At 43.0% G+C, this 14,899-nt stretch overlaps 1 protein-coding gene across 2 annotated transcripts in view; it reads right to left on the reverse strand.

Annotated features, from left to right (window-relative positions):
• VMP1 (vacuole membrane protein 1) overlaps positions 1-14,691 on the reverse strand; it is a 57,179-nt gene extending 42,488 nt beyond the window's left edge. The window contains exons 1-5 of one of the 2 annotated variants that reach the window (XM_031059825.1): positions 14,529-14,691; positions 10,321-10,422; positions 7,888-8,023; positions 5,509-5,599; positions 3,880-3,990 (exon numbers count right to left, since the gene is read on the reverse strand). In XM_031059825.1, coding sequence (XP_030915685.1) covers positions 3,880-3,990; positions 5,509-5,599; positions 7,888-8,023; positions 10,321-10,396 — 414 coding nt within the window. In that variant the 5' untranslated portion in view covers positions 10,397-10,422; positions 14,529-14,691. The remainder of the gene's footprint in view (positions 1-3,879; positions 3,991-5,508; positions 5,600-7,887; positions 8,024-10,320; positions 10,423-14,528) is intronic. The other variant, XM_031059824.1, reaches the window with a different exon arrangement.
• Positions 14,692-14,899: the final 208 nt, after the last annotated feature.

Below are 14,899 nucleotides of genomic sequence, written 5' to 3' on the forward strand. Positions count from 1 at the left end.
CCTCCTCACTGTTAAATAAAAATGTACCCCTTCAACAGTTAAATCAAAATGAACCCCCTCAGCAGCTAAATAAAAAGGAACCTCCTCACAGTTAAATAGAAATGTACCCCCTCACAGTTAATGAACCCCCTCACAGTTAAATCAAAATGTACCCCCTCAGCACCTAAATCAAAATGGATACCCCTCAGCCCCCCTGGCTCCAGCAGCAGCAAACAAAATCCACATTTAAGCACAAAAATACCAACAATGCGAACAGGCAGAGCTCTGCGCTGAGAGGGTGAGGAATTCGGTGCCATTCATCCCCTCAGGGATTTCACTTCCCCAGGGAGAGGGGACTCAACGCGCCCTCAACCACTCGTTTTAAGCACTTTTTTTTTGGCCACATCTTTGACAAAAATCCGTTTTTCAGAGCTGAAGTGAAACCAAAGCACGAGGCAAGCTTTGGGTGGGGATGGGCTCAGCCATGATCCCAACCCAGCCCTGCACCTCCTGTGCCCTGCTCGGAGCCCTCCGGCACTGCAGCCTCATTCATTCCTTTTCAGCAGCAAAGATCTCTCAGAGATGTGCAAACACCAAAAATTCCTCATGAGTTACCCTCAGCCATCCTCTGCTGGTAATGAGGTGATTCATGCTGTTCGTATTTTAATCTACCACCAACAGAAAACATCTCAGGACCGAGGAAAAAGCCATGTACTGCTAAAACCAGTATTTGGAGTCATTAATCATAATAGTTTTATTTCCTACAGAACCACATCATGATTCCTATTTTTAAGGGTTGTTTTTAAAGAACTGTGAAAAACCTTTAATGGGCTTCAGGAAAATAAGCCAGCAGGCTTGTTTTGAAAGTGTCAGAATGGAAAGGATTCTTGGAAGAGTGGCCTGCTTCCCTGTTCCTGCCTTGAAGATCTGCTCTGTGCCAGCCCTCAGCTCAGTGCCAAGTGCAGAATGAGAATTGTTTCCCAAAAAGCCATGTCAGATTTTACATCCAGTGCTGGCAGCAAACAAGGAAGCAGCATTAAACTAGGAATTGTTACTTCAGACAAAGTTCAGCCCTCTCTAACAGATAGAAAGCTCTCCAATCACAGGAACAGCAATGAAAAGCCTGGTATCAAACTGACACACTCGACCTGTCTCTCTTGCACCAAGGATTGGTGACCAAAAAAAATCCCAAATCAGATGTGAACTGAAATGATCCTGAGGCAGCAACACCCCTCCCACACTGAGGCTGCTTGAAATTCTACTTTTAGCAATTTCCAAGTACTGCCTTCTCAGCTAACCCTGGGATCTCTCCTGGCACCAGAATGCAGCTCCAAAAAGCAGCTGGTGAGAGATGCTCTGAAGGATCCAGACAAATGACAGTTTTCAACACTGCAAAAACAGCTAAGCAGGCCAGGGAAAGCAAACATCAGAGTCATTCATATCCTGCAGCCATTGCATAACCACTTCCAGAGCCTGCCCAGCGCTTGGCCCCATGCAGTAAATGGCTAATTTCATTCAGATGCACCTGTGTGACAGCTGAAGGAGCCTGAGCAGGTGCCTACATGCCATCAATTCCTCCACGTGCCCTCAGTGGCACAGACAGTGCTGCACGTCCCAGCAGAGCTCAGCACCACATGGGTGGGCCCAAGGGCATTGTTCTCCCAGCGTGTAATTGCATTCCCAACAATCTCCCTGTACATACAGCTTTAAAATGAGCAATTAATTAAAAGCAATTTGAAAGCACTTACTGGGTCTATTCTCTAGTGCCAGCAAATCCAGGCACTAAAGCAGGGGAGGATTTGTTTTGTAACTTCTCACTTCTTTGAGTCAACAGAAGAATAAGTTTTACCATTATGAAGAAATATAATTAAAGTGTGTGGAACATGAAAAGTAGATCAACGGTAATGCAGAAGTTAATACTGAGAGCCCCACTTAACGTGTCATATTTCTACTTTTAGAGGGAACTGCTGTACAATTAACAAAGCAAAATACAAATCCTCCCTTTGAGAGCTGGAGCTTCTGATTGCATTGTTTCCAGATGGGTTAAATGCAGAACACCACTCTGAAAGAGCTCACCCCTAAAAGCTCAGGTCAGCACTCCTTGCTCCCTCTCACGCCGAGCAGATCCCAAGCACTGTTTTACTACAGTGATAACAAATTCCATGTACACCTTGCTGGTACAGCTGCAGCGATAAGAACTTTAACAGTTCAAACAGGGTTTGCTCGGGTCAGGAGCTGCTGTTTTTACACCCCCTCTGCCATCTAGTGGCAACAACCGCGTGGTTTCCACCGAGGTGTAAACCATGAGGTGCTCAGGCAGTGCCCAGAAGATGTTAACTGACCTGAGCAGACCGTGCTAATCACTAAATCTTATTCAGGTAAAAAGAGGAAACAAATCCTGGCTTCTCGTTGTCCCTGAACTCACTGCCTTCACGGAATTCCCTCAGTGAAACAGAACATGCTTATCTGCCTCATACATTTAAAGCAAACCAGTATTTCTCCTGTACTATTTACACTTTAGATGTTGATGGTACATTTTTATTACATTTTACTCTATAACCACCTTCTGATTATTCAGTGTAATCTATTCAGTCTGTTTCCCCTCCTAACAAAGTTATGTGAAGCTTTCCCTTTTATGTTGCCAAATAAATACCTTCCTTACCAATATTAAACTCAATTTCTTTTCCTGGGTGACACATTCCTGCAATCTTTGGAAGGCTGTGAACCTCCCAAACACCCACCATAAATTACACTGATAAACCAACTGAGAGGTTGTATTTCTTATAAATTATTTCAGTGTCAGCTCAGGTCAAGGCCTAAGTACCTCCATGAGGTTCACATATCCCACAGGATGATTGAAGTGATGTATTATGGAATTTAATTTTTCAACATTGAAGCACTTTAGAACTTTGATTTTTAAATATAGAGTAAAAGAAAGGTTCCACCTCCCTTAAGAAAAGAAGCGGTTCTGTCTTAGGAGGATTTCATGTGTCAAAATAATTTTCAAGTGGCCTGGGGTCTGACAGTGCTCAATGCACAAAGTTGGTTTTGTTTAGCAGGAATTCCTTCCACAACCTTTAGGACAGAAACAAATCTGAGGCTGCTCATGCCATGCCATCCCATCTCCCAGGCACTGCCCTCCCTGCTGGGGGGACAGGCAGGAGTTTCCTGCAGTGTTTTCTGTGTTATTGTTAATGATTAAAGCAGCTCTGAAAGTAAACATCTGTAATGGTTCCAAATACACGATGACATTTGTTGCATGAACTGGTTTTAATTATTTTGTGGCCATGAATCCTTTTCTTGAATCCAGGACAGTGGTTTCATAACCCAGGAACTAATCCAATGGCCAAAAGCAAAACACACCCAAACATTTCCCTGACTTTCATAGCTACACTGAGATAAACAACATCATGCAAATTTTCATATTTTATCTTCATAGAAAAACATTGTTCTTGCTATTATTTTCAAAGCAAAATTAATACAGACTGAACTTTAAACCAGCTGCCTGTTTTGGTGGCTTCAGTTAGAAAAATGATCATTTTAAGCTACTAAAAAAATACTCTGAAAAATTTTAAATGGAAACACTTGAGTTGCACACAGTAGGACAGGCTTCATTTAAATGAGGAGATTAGAGGATAGAGCTTGCAGATTTGGCTCATAGTTTCAAAGTGAGGATTAACCAACAGCAGGCCAATATCCACATTTCAACAAACACAGAGCTTACAAACTACAGAACAAGGTGATGCAGTGTAGAACATGAAGAGCATTCACCAGAGCACCAACTTTAGATGTATTTAATGTTTAGAACCTGCAGAAAATTATTTATTCATTGCTTTTAAAATATGCAACAATTGAAGTACTCAATTCAAAAAGGACACGGTGGTGTGGAAATATCCTTACCAAGTAGAGCAGAAAGGTGTGGAGACCTGTTCCAAGCCCAACAGAGGACAGAATGCCCAATCCTACCCAGTAGGCACACCAGAAGAACTTCTTCTCCATGTACCGCACATACTGAGCAAGGAAAGGCACAAAAAAAGAAAAAAATATAAATTATGAAATCTCCAAGGGAGAAAGTTAAGCTACAAGCTAACACAGACATTTATCTGGATTATAACAACTGAAATAGACTCTTAAATACTTCTATTTGCAATTTATTTCAGTAACAGCACAGACATATAGAGGAAACTGCACTTTCAAAAGAAAAAAAAAACCCCACATTTTGGAATCAGCAAGTTTCCAAGGAGATAGATGGAAATTCAGGTTCAATAGTAGGAGGTTGAAATTCAGAACAGGCACACGAGGAGCAAGCCCCAGACAGTGTCAAGTAGAGCCCAGGCAGCTCAGAGATTTGTCTGAACAGTTTAAATAAAGGAATAAATCAGCTGCACTCCCAGTGAGCCTGCTGCATGTTACATCTTGGAGCAGTGAGTAGCAGGTTTGTTATTTTTAAGAAAACATTAAAATGCTGGTTGTGTGCTGCACCCAGAAATGAGGGGATGTGGGAAAGCCACAGCAAGTTCTGGACACTATTTTACACCATCCATACACCAACAGCACCAAGGTGAATTTTACACTGTTCTTACCCAGGCTCCAACCTGCCAGGGCACAAAAACATCCTGAAAATGCAAAGTGCACATGGGCTGACACCTCCTTAACAGGGAGCTCCTGCACTGGCTGTCACCTGAGGGTGACACTGCCCTCAGCAGGCCCAGAGGATCAGGTTTCTTCCCAGCAGCCTCAAGGAAACCTGGGCAGTCAGGACTTGGGTTCCAGAACTGCACATCCCTCAGCAGGCAGGGCCACACCCCAGCAGGAGGGATGGAAGCAAAAATTGGAATTGGGAACCTGCTCATTTCAGAGCTGTGACAGCAGCTGGGATTGGTTTTTAAAAGGGCTCCCTGTCCTCCAGGAAAATCTGAAACTCCAAGAGAAATGGGGAAGGGAAAGGTGCAGACAGCACCATCACTAAGCTTAACCATGTCTGACACTTCCAGTGCTGCAGAAGCACCAGGCTTTGTGAACCATGAAACAATTTTACATCTCCTGTCCTAACTGGGCAGGAGACTTTCTACAGGAACAAAAGAATAATTTGTTGGGAAGCACGAAGCTCTCATTTTACATCTCCTGTCCTAGCTGGGCAGGAGACTTTCTACAGCAACACAAGAATCATTTCTTGGGAAGCACGAAGCTCTGCCACGACTCAGGGTAACACCTCCCCTCAAGAGCTGCCACCACCATGAAAATCTTGCTGACAGCAACTGTGAAGGAGTGCTGCAGCACCCGAGGTGTGCTTCACTCAGGAGCAGATGAGACACCTCCAGATCCACCAGAAGAGATCAAATGGCACAGCTCATCCCTCCCCACCTCTGGAACACAACTCGTGCACACCAACAGAGCAGTCACGACTCGAGAAACAAAACCTTAGTGAGCAGCTCCAAAGATCCATTATAAATTCATGGAGGTGGCAGCAGGATTCATTCAATTCCCAGCCCAGGGAGGGAGGGGGAGCCAGGGAAGCAGAGCTGGTACCTGTTGATGTGCTCCCTCGATGTAGTACAGGGCTGTGAGCACTGCCAGTGCCAGCACCACGCACGCCAGGACCCCTCGCCGCCGCCACAATCTTAAAGACAAATGGCAAATTAGGGTTTTTCATCATTAAACATGCAGTTCAGAGTAACTCAGTTACCCCTGGGACTGGGGATGTCCTCAGCAGGGACAATGGCAGCAGTGTAAACCTCCCAAGAAAATATCTGGGGAGCCTTTACTCTTTAGGGAAAAATCTCCGCGTCACTGGCAAGCGAGATCAAAGTTCAGCCACTCATGCTTTACTTTTTTTAATAAGGAAAAACAAAGTAACTGACTGAAAACAAACACAAGCTGAAAACAATTCAGCTTCTGGAGCCAAGAGCCAGACTCAGGCCCTGAGCAGCAGCTGTGGCCAAGCACAGAGCAAAGCAGGCCCTGGGCAAGGACGAGCTGGGTGGAATTCAGAAATGCTGATTTCCAGCTGTGCTGCTGGGCAAAGCCACAGTGACAGGCACAGGAACAAATCTTTACCTTATTTTGTTTTCCCTTAACTATTAAAATTAGTATCTTGTAACAGCTCCAAATTTAATATATATGTTTTAGGTAACTCTGAAGCATTAGGTGAGTAAATGGAGAAAAGTGTTTTCCAAAGTAATTTGCTACCAAATAAATTTGGAATAATTTGGTTTTACTCTTTTTTTTTCCTCCTTGATGTGTATGTGGCCACACACAGTAGATTAGCAAAAACATTTATAATTTTCCAGAAAACACTACTATATTGTCACCTAATGATATATAAAAAAAGCAAGTGCTAGCATCACTTAAAATACCCAGCCTAAAATAGCAAACTATAAACATAACTTATCTAATTAGACAGAAAGATAGAAATGTGAGGCATAATACAGGAAAACAGTCACAAATATTTCATATTAAGCAAACTGAAAAGAGCACTCAAAACATTTTAAAATTAAAGTTAGTGCTGCTTACATTAGTATGACAACTGAATTTTCAAATGATTGTCATTCAAAACACACTTTATGCAATGGAACACAGGAGATCATTAAGAGTCAATCTGAGGTCTCAACTTAATAGCTTGTAATAGTCAGGCTTATTTTCTGTAAAGATTCTGTCAGGGGAGTGCCAGACAACTGAATGTGCTGCTCACAAGAGGAGGCAAGTGCTATCTGTAGCAAAACTGGATATCTAGGAAGCCAAATAAGATTTGAGGTCTTAAAATAAATCCTCAAATGTTATTTCTGCTTAGTTTAAATAAATGCTTGGCAATTGTCAGAAATTACAGATGTCAGACCAGTAGAACAGTTCGGAGAGACAATTCCTAACGGTAGTTGAAAGAATGCACATAATAAAATACACAGGCTTGGGGGGTTCAGGTTTTTTGGGGGGTGTGGGGTGTAAAAGGGAATTAAGGCTACACTACATAAGCCTGGTATTTTTCATAGAAGTAATTTCACAAGCAAATGGAAGCTGTCAGTAAATCTGGACTGGCAGCACCTCCAGCCTGGCCCAGAGGGAGTGAGCAGAGCCCTGAGCACCAGGCTGAGCTCAGGCTGCAGAGAGCAGCCCCACAGCTGGAGTCACCCAAGGTGACATTAGACCCTGGCTCCTGACTGGGAAAGGCTTTGGAAACTCATCTCAAGCACAACAGAGCCCAGTTATCAACACAAGCACTGCATGGCTGCTACTCTTGGCATTTTCATTGCACATTACACTCATGTTTTGGCAGCCTAAACCCCCGGGCCTTGTGCCTTAAGAACTGGCTCTGCTTTTCCAGCACTAGCAGGGAATGGCAGGACTGCTCCTCACAAATTCTCTTGCTGGAATAAAAGCTGGTTTTATCCAGTGTGAAAATAACACTCAAGGAAAGTGCTTTAATAAATCATTTCCTGCTGTAAAAGGGCCACAGAGAAGCAAAGTCCTCTTTACAGCATCATAAACATCACTGCTAGCTCCACAGAGCCCTGATCTGTGCCCTGGCTGAGCTGTTTGAAGATTACTCAGTGACACCAACACCTGCATTAGTAGGTCAGTGCTGACACTGCAGCCATAAGCACAACATCCCTTTCCTTAAGGATCCCACTCTTTCAAATTGGAATATTCAACTCTTCAGAAAGGCAGTTTGCCATTTTCTCTCCCAAGCACCTTGCTGCACTTATGTAATTTAGGCAGAAGATCTGAGAGCACAGCTGCAAGTGTGGGATGCTCCAGCAGCCACCTTTAAGGGACAAAATACACATGTTCTCTGAAAAAAAGCAGTTTTCAGGTTGTGAATCATCAGGGAAAGTGAGATGTCAGAATGACCTACTGAATCAGAGCATGGGTTTGCCCAGAACTCTTAGTAGAAGTTAAAGAAATGATCTTTACTTTATGGTCCATTCCTTCAAGTTTATTAGAGTTTCCAGGCAAAAATACTGCAAGGTAACAAGAGGTTTTTTCCACAGCACAATATTCAACCTCTCCTCTCGCTCCCTTCGCTTCCGCTCACTCAACATCGAGGAATCTGCAAATGAAAAGAAAAAAAAATATGAAAAAGATCTGTAAAAGCACAGGCTGGCAGCTCAGCTGCTATCCCACTCAAAAATACACTGATTTTTTTTTTAATTTGTCAGGAAGTTAATGGGAGCTGTCACTATGGGACATGAAATAACACGAGCATACACACTGCTGCTCTTAAGGTGAAGAAAAGGGAAGTTTATTTTCTGACTTTAACATTTATAGTTTTTTAAAAGTGACAGTGGATTGGAAGGTGAAAGTGCCCCACCTCTCCAATGACACTGGACAAACTAAGATTCAATTGAATTTATCCTTTTTCATAAAAGAATGCAAAATAATAAATTGCAGGGCACTGAGAGGAGCTGAGAGCAGCCAGACCCCGGGTCAGAGGCGAGCTCAGCAGGGACATCTCCTCCCTCTGAAGCTCTGAGCTGGCTCCTTCCCAGCAGAGCTGTTCCCAGCTCCCCCTTCCAGAGGATGGAATTACAGGGTGTAACTGGATAGGAGCACCTGCCCTCCCAGGCAGGAGCCTCTCCCAAAGTCCTCTCCTGGAAAGGAGCTGCTTTTGGAGCTCAGCCCTGCCTGGCACTGAGCTCACAGCCAGCCCAGGCCCTGCTCACAAAAAGGATTTTCCAATCAAGGTGTTATTTTGTGCTCACAATAAGATGAATAGAACCCCAAACCTGAGCTGGTTTTTTGGAGGAGAATGGCTTGTTCAAAGGTCGTCAAGCTAATGAGCAGTAATAATTTTTAAACTTTTAAAGAAAAGGAATTCTGGAGTAAGATTTAAAAAATAGTACCAGTAAACAATAAAAAAATATACTTGTATCCAAACAGACACCATACTTGTTTAAACACCACTTACTACACAGTCACAACACATGTATTCTATTTTGCATTGTAATAATATTCATAAATTTTAGATTTTTAAAAAGCTGTTGCATTTAAAATATTAATCTCATCTGATCTCCAGCACATTGGAACCCAAGATGTATTATTTCAGTCTTACTCCAGTAATTGAACCATTTTGCCTTATCAGATGCTGATATTTACACAGAAATTGCAGCTCTCATTAGTCACACAGCCCACTTAATTCTGTATTCCTTAGCTGCAAAATCAGTTGCTTAAGATGAACTAACAGAAATCCTGGCAAATACTGAAGAACATCCACATCCCTCAGAGTTACAGAATAATTTAAGACTTTAAGTAAAAGGCTTTAATTTGTTCCATACATGCAAACATGCAGTTAATCTTTTTCGTTTAATATGTGTAATAAAAATGTTTCAACCTTGTTTTTATGACCTTGTTTTTAGTAAAAGGTCGTAAAAGACAATGGTGTAAGACTGCACACAACTTGAGAAATCACTTGATTACAAAACTTAATTAAATATGGAACTGGCACATTCAAAGCTGACAGGAAACAAACAGATGATTATAATTTCCATGCTTTACTACACAGCATGGATAATTCAGTGACACAAAAAATCTTCATTAACTGTTTTCAGGTTATTTTTCATGAGTTCTAAACATTAATCCCAGGCTACTTCAGACATACCAGCAGGAAAAACAGAGGAGAGGCAGGAGGGGAAGTAGTTAAAACTGCTTTGTGGGTAATTTATCACTGAAACCAATAAATTATAGTGACATTGAATTTCAACAGAACAGCTAGAAATTGGGAGACTAATAACTGGATCTGTCCCAGAGTAAATCAGATTTTTATTACCAAGAACTGACTTTTCAGTGCCAAAGGGTGGGGTTGTACAGCCTGACTTCCACAGCCACACATCTGCCAACAGAGTTAAACTTTTTTAGTTTGGTTTTTTTTTGTTGTTGTTGTTGTTGTAGCCTCTGTTGGTACTCAGATCAGCTTAAATGTACCCAGCTTAAATGCTGGTACCCAGGTCAGCTTAAGCTTGTGGGGCTTAAATGTATCAAGAACTTCTGGAGAAGAAAGGAGTGTAAGAGAAATGTGAATGGAAATACACAGCATGAACCTACTCCATGGCTTTGAAATCCTAAATCCCTCAGGTTTAGAGCTGACTGAGGTTTCTAGGATTGATTCAGGCATGGAGGCCCTCTGCAATATGTGGGTTTAAAATCAGAGTCCCAGAATGGTTTGGGTTGGAAGGGCCCTAAAGCCCATTCCATTCCACCCCCTGGCACAGGCAGAGGTGCCACTCCCTAGGTCAGGTGGCTCCATCCAGCCTGGCCTCGAGAGAAAACCCAAATCAATTCCTTTTCCATCCTGTGCTGTTTTACAGCCCACACAGGGCAGCTGAGAGCACCAAGTGATTTCCCACCTACCTGTGAAGTTGCCATTGTGCTGCTCTTTGCTCATTCCTATGCGTCTCTGGTCACAGTCTGTGCCATTCTCTGCCATTTCATAGATCAGTCACCTCTGGGGACCTGAGAGCAGAAGAAACCCAAAAAGGACAAGGTGTGGTTCAGGTTAGGAGCACTCCACAGGCAAAGGATGCAGACAAACACCCAGCAGCTCTCCAAAGCCAGCTCACACTCATCCTGCATTACACCACCAACAGCAGAAAGTGATTCAATCCCCACAGTGACAAAGATTAAAACATTTCCACCTACATAATTCTAAATTTTTCACTCAAATGACAAAACTCCCTCACTTCCAACAGCTGAACAAAAGCTCATTAAACAAACCCATTCCTTGACCCAACCCACTGTTTGGGCTCCAGGAGCAGCAGAGCTTTGTACAAACCTCACTTCCATCCTGAGACTGGTGCTCCAGGTCTGCTCCTCATCCTGGCACCGAAGCTTAGCAGGCTGTCACTATGTCAAAAACCTCTCAGGCTGAAAGATCAGCCCTCAGTGTGGTAACCAAGAGACAGAGCTGCATCTCCTGCTTTGCACAGCCTGCTGGCTCTGAAGCACAGAAGGCAAACTCTGCAGAGGACAAGAGCTTTCTGATGGGAGCTTTGCTGCCACTGTCCATACTCAATGCTGGTTTAGCCTCCCTCTAGAGGGATCAGCCCTAAAACAAAACCCCAAAAGAACAGATGTGGTTTTCCTTATCCAGGAGAGTAAATAATGCAAGTAGGGGCCAGCACAAAACCAGAGTGTTGCAAGAGTTGCCTTTTTTTTAATTCTTTAAAAAAAAGGCCTGAACAGCTGACAATTCTTATGCAATCAAACACAAAGAGTGTAACCAGTCAGACTCCTTGTTTTAAAAACCCTCTCTTGAATCTTAAAACTCTTTCTCTTAAAAGAGAGTCCCACAAAGCTAAAGCGTTTTATTTGCATTGTATTTCTCCTTGTAAGCATACTTGAATTACAGTTTTTGATATGTTGCTTTTGTTGGAAAGAAAAGTGGTGCAGTATTAAAATGACAGGTTACATAAAACTGTCCAGTGGAAGAAATTGAAGTTCTACAGAAAAAAAACTTCCCTATTGATTTATGTTAGGCTTAAGAGCCAAGCAGCAACTCAGGTTTGGTAAACAGGAGTGAGGTCACCCCTTGGATTCAGACTGCAATAATTTGGTCAAATTTTTAAATAAAATGTTCAAAGATTTCAGATGCTGCATTGTGACATTTCCAGGGTGTCACAAGTCAGTTTTAGACAGGTGCTTTTCTGAACAGGTACAAGCCTTGTGCATTAATTGCAATACAAAAAATTGTTAGCTAGAATCTAATTATTAAAGGTTTTATTTAAAATCCAGTAGTCAAAAGCACTGAGGTCTCAGGAAGGAGTCCTTTCTTCAACACCTCCCCCTGACACAAAATGTGCAGAAACAGAAATCTGTCTGGTTAAACAGGGCAGCAGAAACTCATCTCATGCATGTTACAGCTTTTATTCACTGCAACGTGAACCCCAGAATACCCAAAGCACCTAAAAAATGAAAAAAGCTGGAAAATGCCAAGGGCTCCTGAGTCAGCCAAGGACAAGAGGCCTGAGCTGCTGCAGTGGGAGCTCCACAGCATCTCTGCATCCCCTGTAGCCCAGGGACTGCTCAAAGCCCAGGGAAATGTGAAGCTCTGCCTCTGCCAGGTGAGTCCAGAGCAGCCTGACCCTCTGGAGCTACCCCAGCCCTCAGGTGAGGATTCCAGGCCAGTTGCTATGGCAATAGCAGGATCAAATGTTCAGCCACCCCTCAGCTCCACCAGGACAGGTGGATCCTGTTTTGTTTCTGACTGCACTCAGCTGTGCTTATTTTTATATATGTTTAAATAAGCATTTATGAATATTTACAATTTCATATATATTATACACATACATATCATTTTATATCTATTTAAATAAGCATTTATGAACATCTAAAATGTAAGTTTACATACAAACATACCCATGTATATACCACAGGAATTTACACGCACAGAGCTCAAGCTGCAGAGGGCAATATTTAAATTACACACCCACACCCAGCAAGCCTGATGTTCACAGAAAGCTGCTTAGGAAGCAAAAGCCAGCCAGAGCTGTTGAGCACACACAGCAACACTAAAAAAAGTGTTCTGGCTTAGGGAACTTCAGTCACATTTTGTTGACTTAAATATAGCAAAGATTAGAAAAAAAAATGCCACAAATTTCAGTGGAAGCCACACGTTCCTCATTTTGAAATCTTTTTTTTTTTACATGTGAAAATCTAGCCTTCAAAATTAAAGTCTTGATTGGCTTGGTCTCTGCTCTCAGCTTAATTACACTCCAAGGAAGTTCATTTAGTGCAATGCCAACCTCTCTCCATGCCTGATGCTACAGCCCAGGCTGGGCACAACACTGAATTCCAGTGCAATCCATGAAATTCCTGCCTCTCTGGGGGTCTCAGGTGTGCTGTTCCAAGGCATGACAGCTTTTTTTTCAGGAGCTCAACTGCCAGAGCCACTTTTACCCTGCCTGCTTGGAAAGGCACTAATCCAGGATTAGCTTTGCATAACACCACCTCCAGTACACAAGTCAACGTTTGCACTGAAGCAGATTAATAATCCTTCCATGCTTCTGCAGGACAAATACTTTTCAAGAAGGTCCTAAAGTTCAACCATTCTGCAGGAAAGCTCTAAAAATTCCTATTTAAAACCACAGCTGACTTGGAGATGGGATATCTATCACATGGCAGGGCTGAAAGGGCTGCAAACCCTTCCTGGCTCCAGAAAAGAACCTCCCTGGTTTGCCTCAGTCTGATTATACTCAAAGCATCTTAGCAAAGGGACTGGAGGCTGCACATCCCCTCAGCTCAGCACCCTTGATCTGCTGTGCTGCTTGATGCCCATCAGCATCACTGGTCTTACACGAATTCCTCCCCACAGGGATGAACTGGAGTGGGAGGTGACCCAAAATGGAGTTATCCTTCCTTAACTCACTCCATGTTCTCAAGTCTACACCCAATCCGTGAGAGCTCACCACAGGAAATTAAATTCCATCTGCTAAACAGAACTTCACTTCTGACAGAAGCTGGGGAAGACACAGAGCCCATCTCTAAAAATAAATTTGCCTACTGCATGGAGTACTTAGCAGCAAACATAAAAATAAACTATTTAAAAGAGCGAGGAAAACAACTGTGGCCAGTTTTTGTATGGGATGGCTGAGATCATTTGTTAGAGCTGTGCTCACACAGGAGCTGCTTTGTAGGGCTGAACAAAGAGCTGACAATGCACCTTTGAGCTTTAGTGCAACCCAAAACATGAAGTATAAAAAGACAATTATTGCTAGTCAAACATGCAAATTGGTCAACAAAAAGGGTTTATGGTAACTGTGACTGGCACTTCACAGCATAAGTGAGACAAAGCAAAACAAGCTATCAGAGCAGGAGAACACAACAAAACTGGGTACTGCAGTATCTGCTCTCTGTAGTCGGAGAAAAGGACAAAAGTCTCCTCTCTGGAGCTCTGGGGAGGCTGTGGAAGCACCAAGTGCTGGGTGCACTTATGCAAAAGGAACCAGTTTGGGATAAGGCAGTTGGGTGTCTGCACTCTCACTTGCAGCAGCAGAGTGTGGGCTCATGTTCTATTCTAAGCATTTTTGGAGGACTCCTTTCCAGGGTGCTGGAACAACAAGGAAGCTGTTTTCATGATCCCAGACATTGTTTGAATCACTAATTCTTACCACTTCTTACTGAAAGAGCCCTGACTCTCACCTCTATCAGCTCCTGCTCACACAGCTCCCAGAACCAGAGATAAAACTTGAAGAATTTTGTTGTTCCCCCCATCCACATCAGCAACACATCATTTCCAGTTAGTTCTTGCATTTAAAGCCAAACGTTTCACTCCTGCTGCTTCTTTCTCCTCAACTTTTCTGATATCCCTTCTTCTTTTTCTACACCCCAGTTACAATAAGGAGAAAAAAGGATTAAAATCCAGCCTTTCCAGGTGGGTAAAGAATTGCACATCTGTGAGAGGGGTTTTTTTCAGTCATCAAATGCTCTACAGAAACAATAAGTTAACAATTCCCTGGCAAAGAAACTTGGAGAGCACTTTCCCTCGAAAGCCAAACACTGCCTGGCACAGGAACAGATTCAGGTGAAGGATGGGATCAGTTTGGAAGCGAAACATCACCTACCCCTTCCAGCTCCTCCCAGCTATTCCCTCTCCACCACTTCTCCAGGATCTGAAAGCAGTGCAGGAGCAACCACGTCCTCAGCTCTGCAGCCCAGAGCCTCCTCTTGCAAAGCTGCTGCCCCTACAGAGCAAGAGAGCACCGTGCATGTGACACCGGAGTGACACTGGAGTGACACAGCCCCTCACCTGGGGGTTAATGACTTTCCTGAAGATGACAGAAAATATTAAAAGTAACTGCTCAAATTTTTTTTCCCAGTCCTTCAGCACTCCTGGGAAGTATTCAATTAAAATAAATGAGGCCACACCTGAAAGATGTTCCAAATCTCCTCAGATTTAGCCCATAATGGGTTATTTTGATAGGAGTGCATTTAT

Source organism: Geospiza fortis, unplaced genomic scaffold (genome assembly GCF_000277835.1).
Source record: "Geospiza fortis unplaced genomic scaffold, GeoFor_1.0 scaffold538, whole genome shotgun sequence".
In the NCBI taxonomy this organism is placed as follows: domain Eukaryota; kingdom Metazoa; phylum Chordata; class Aves; order Passeriformes; family Thraupidae; genus Geospiza; species Geospiza fortis.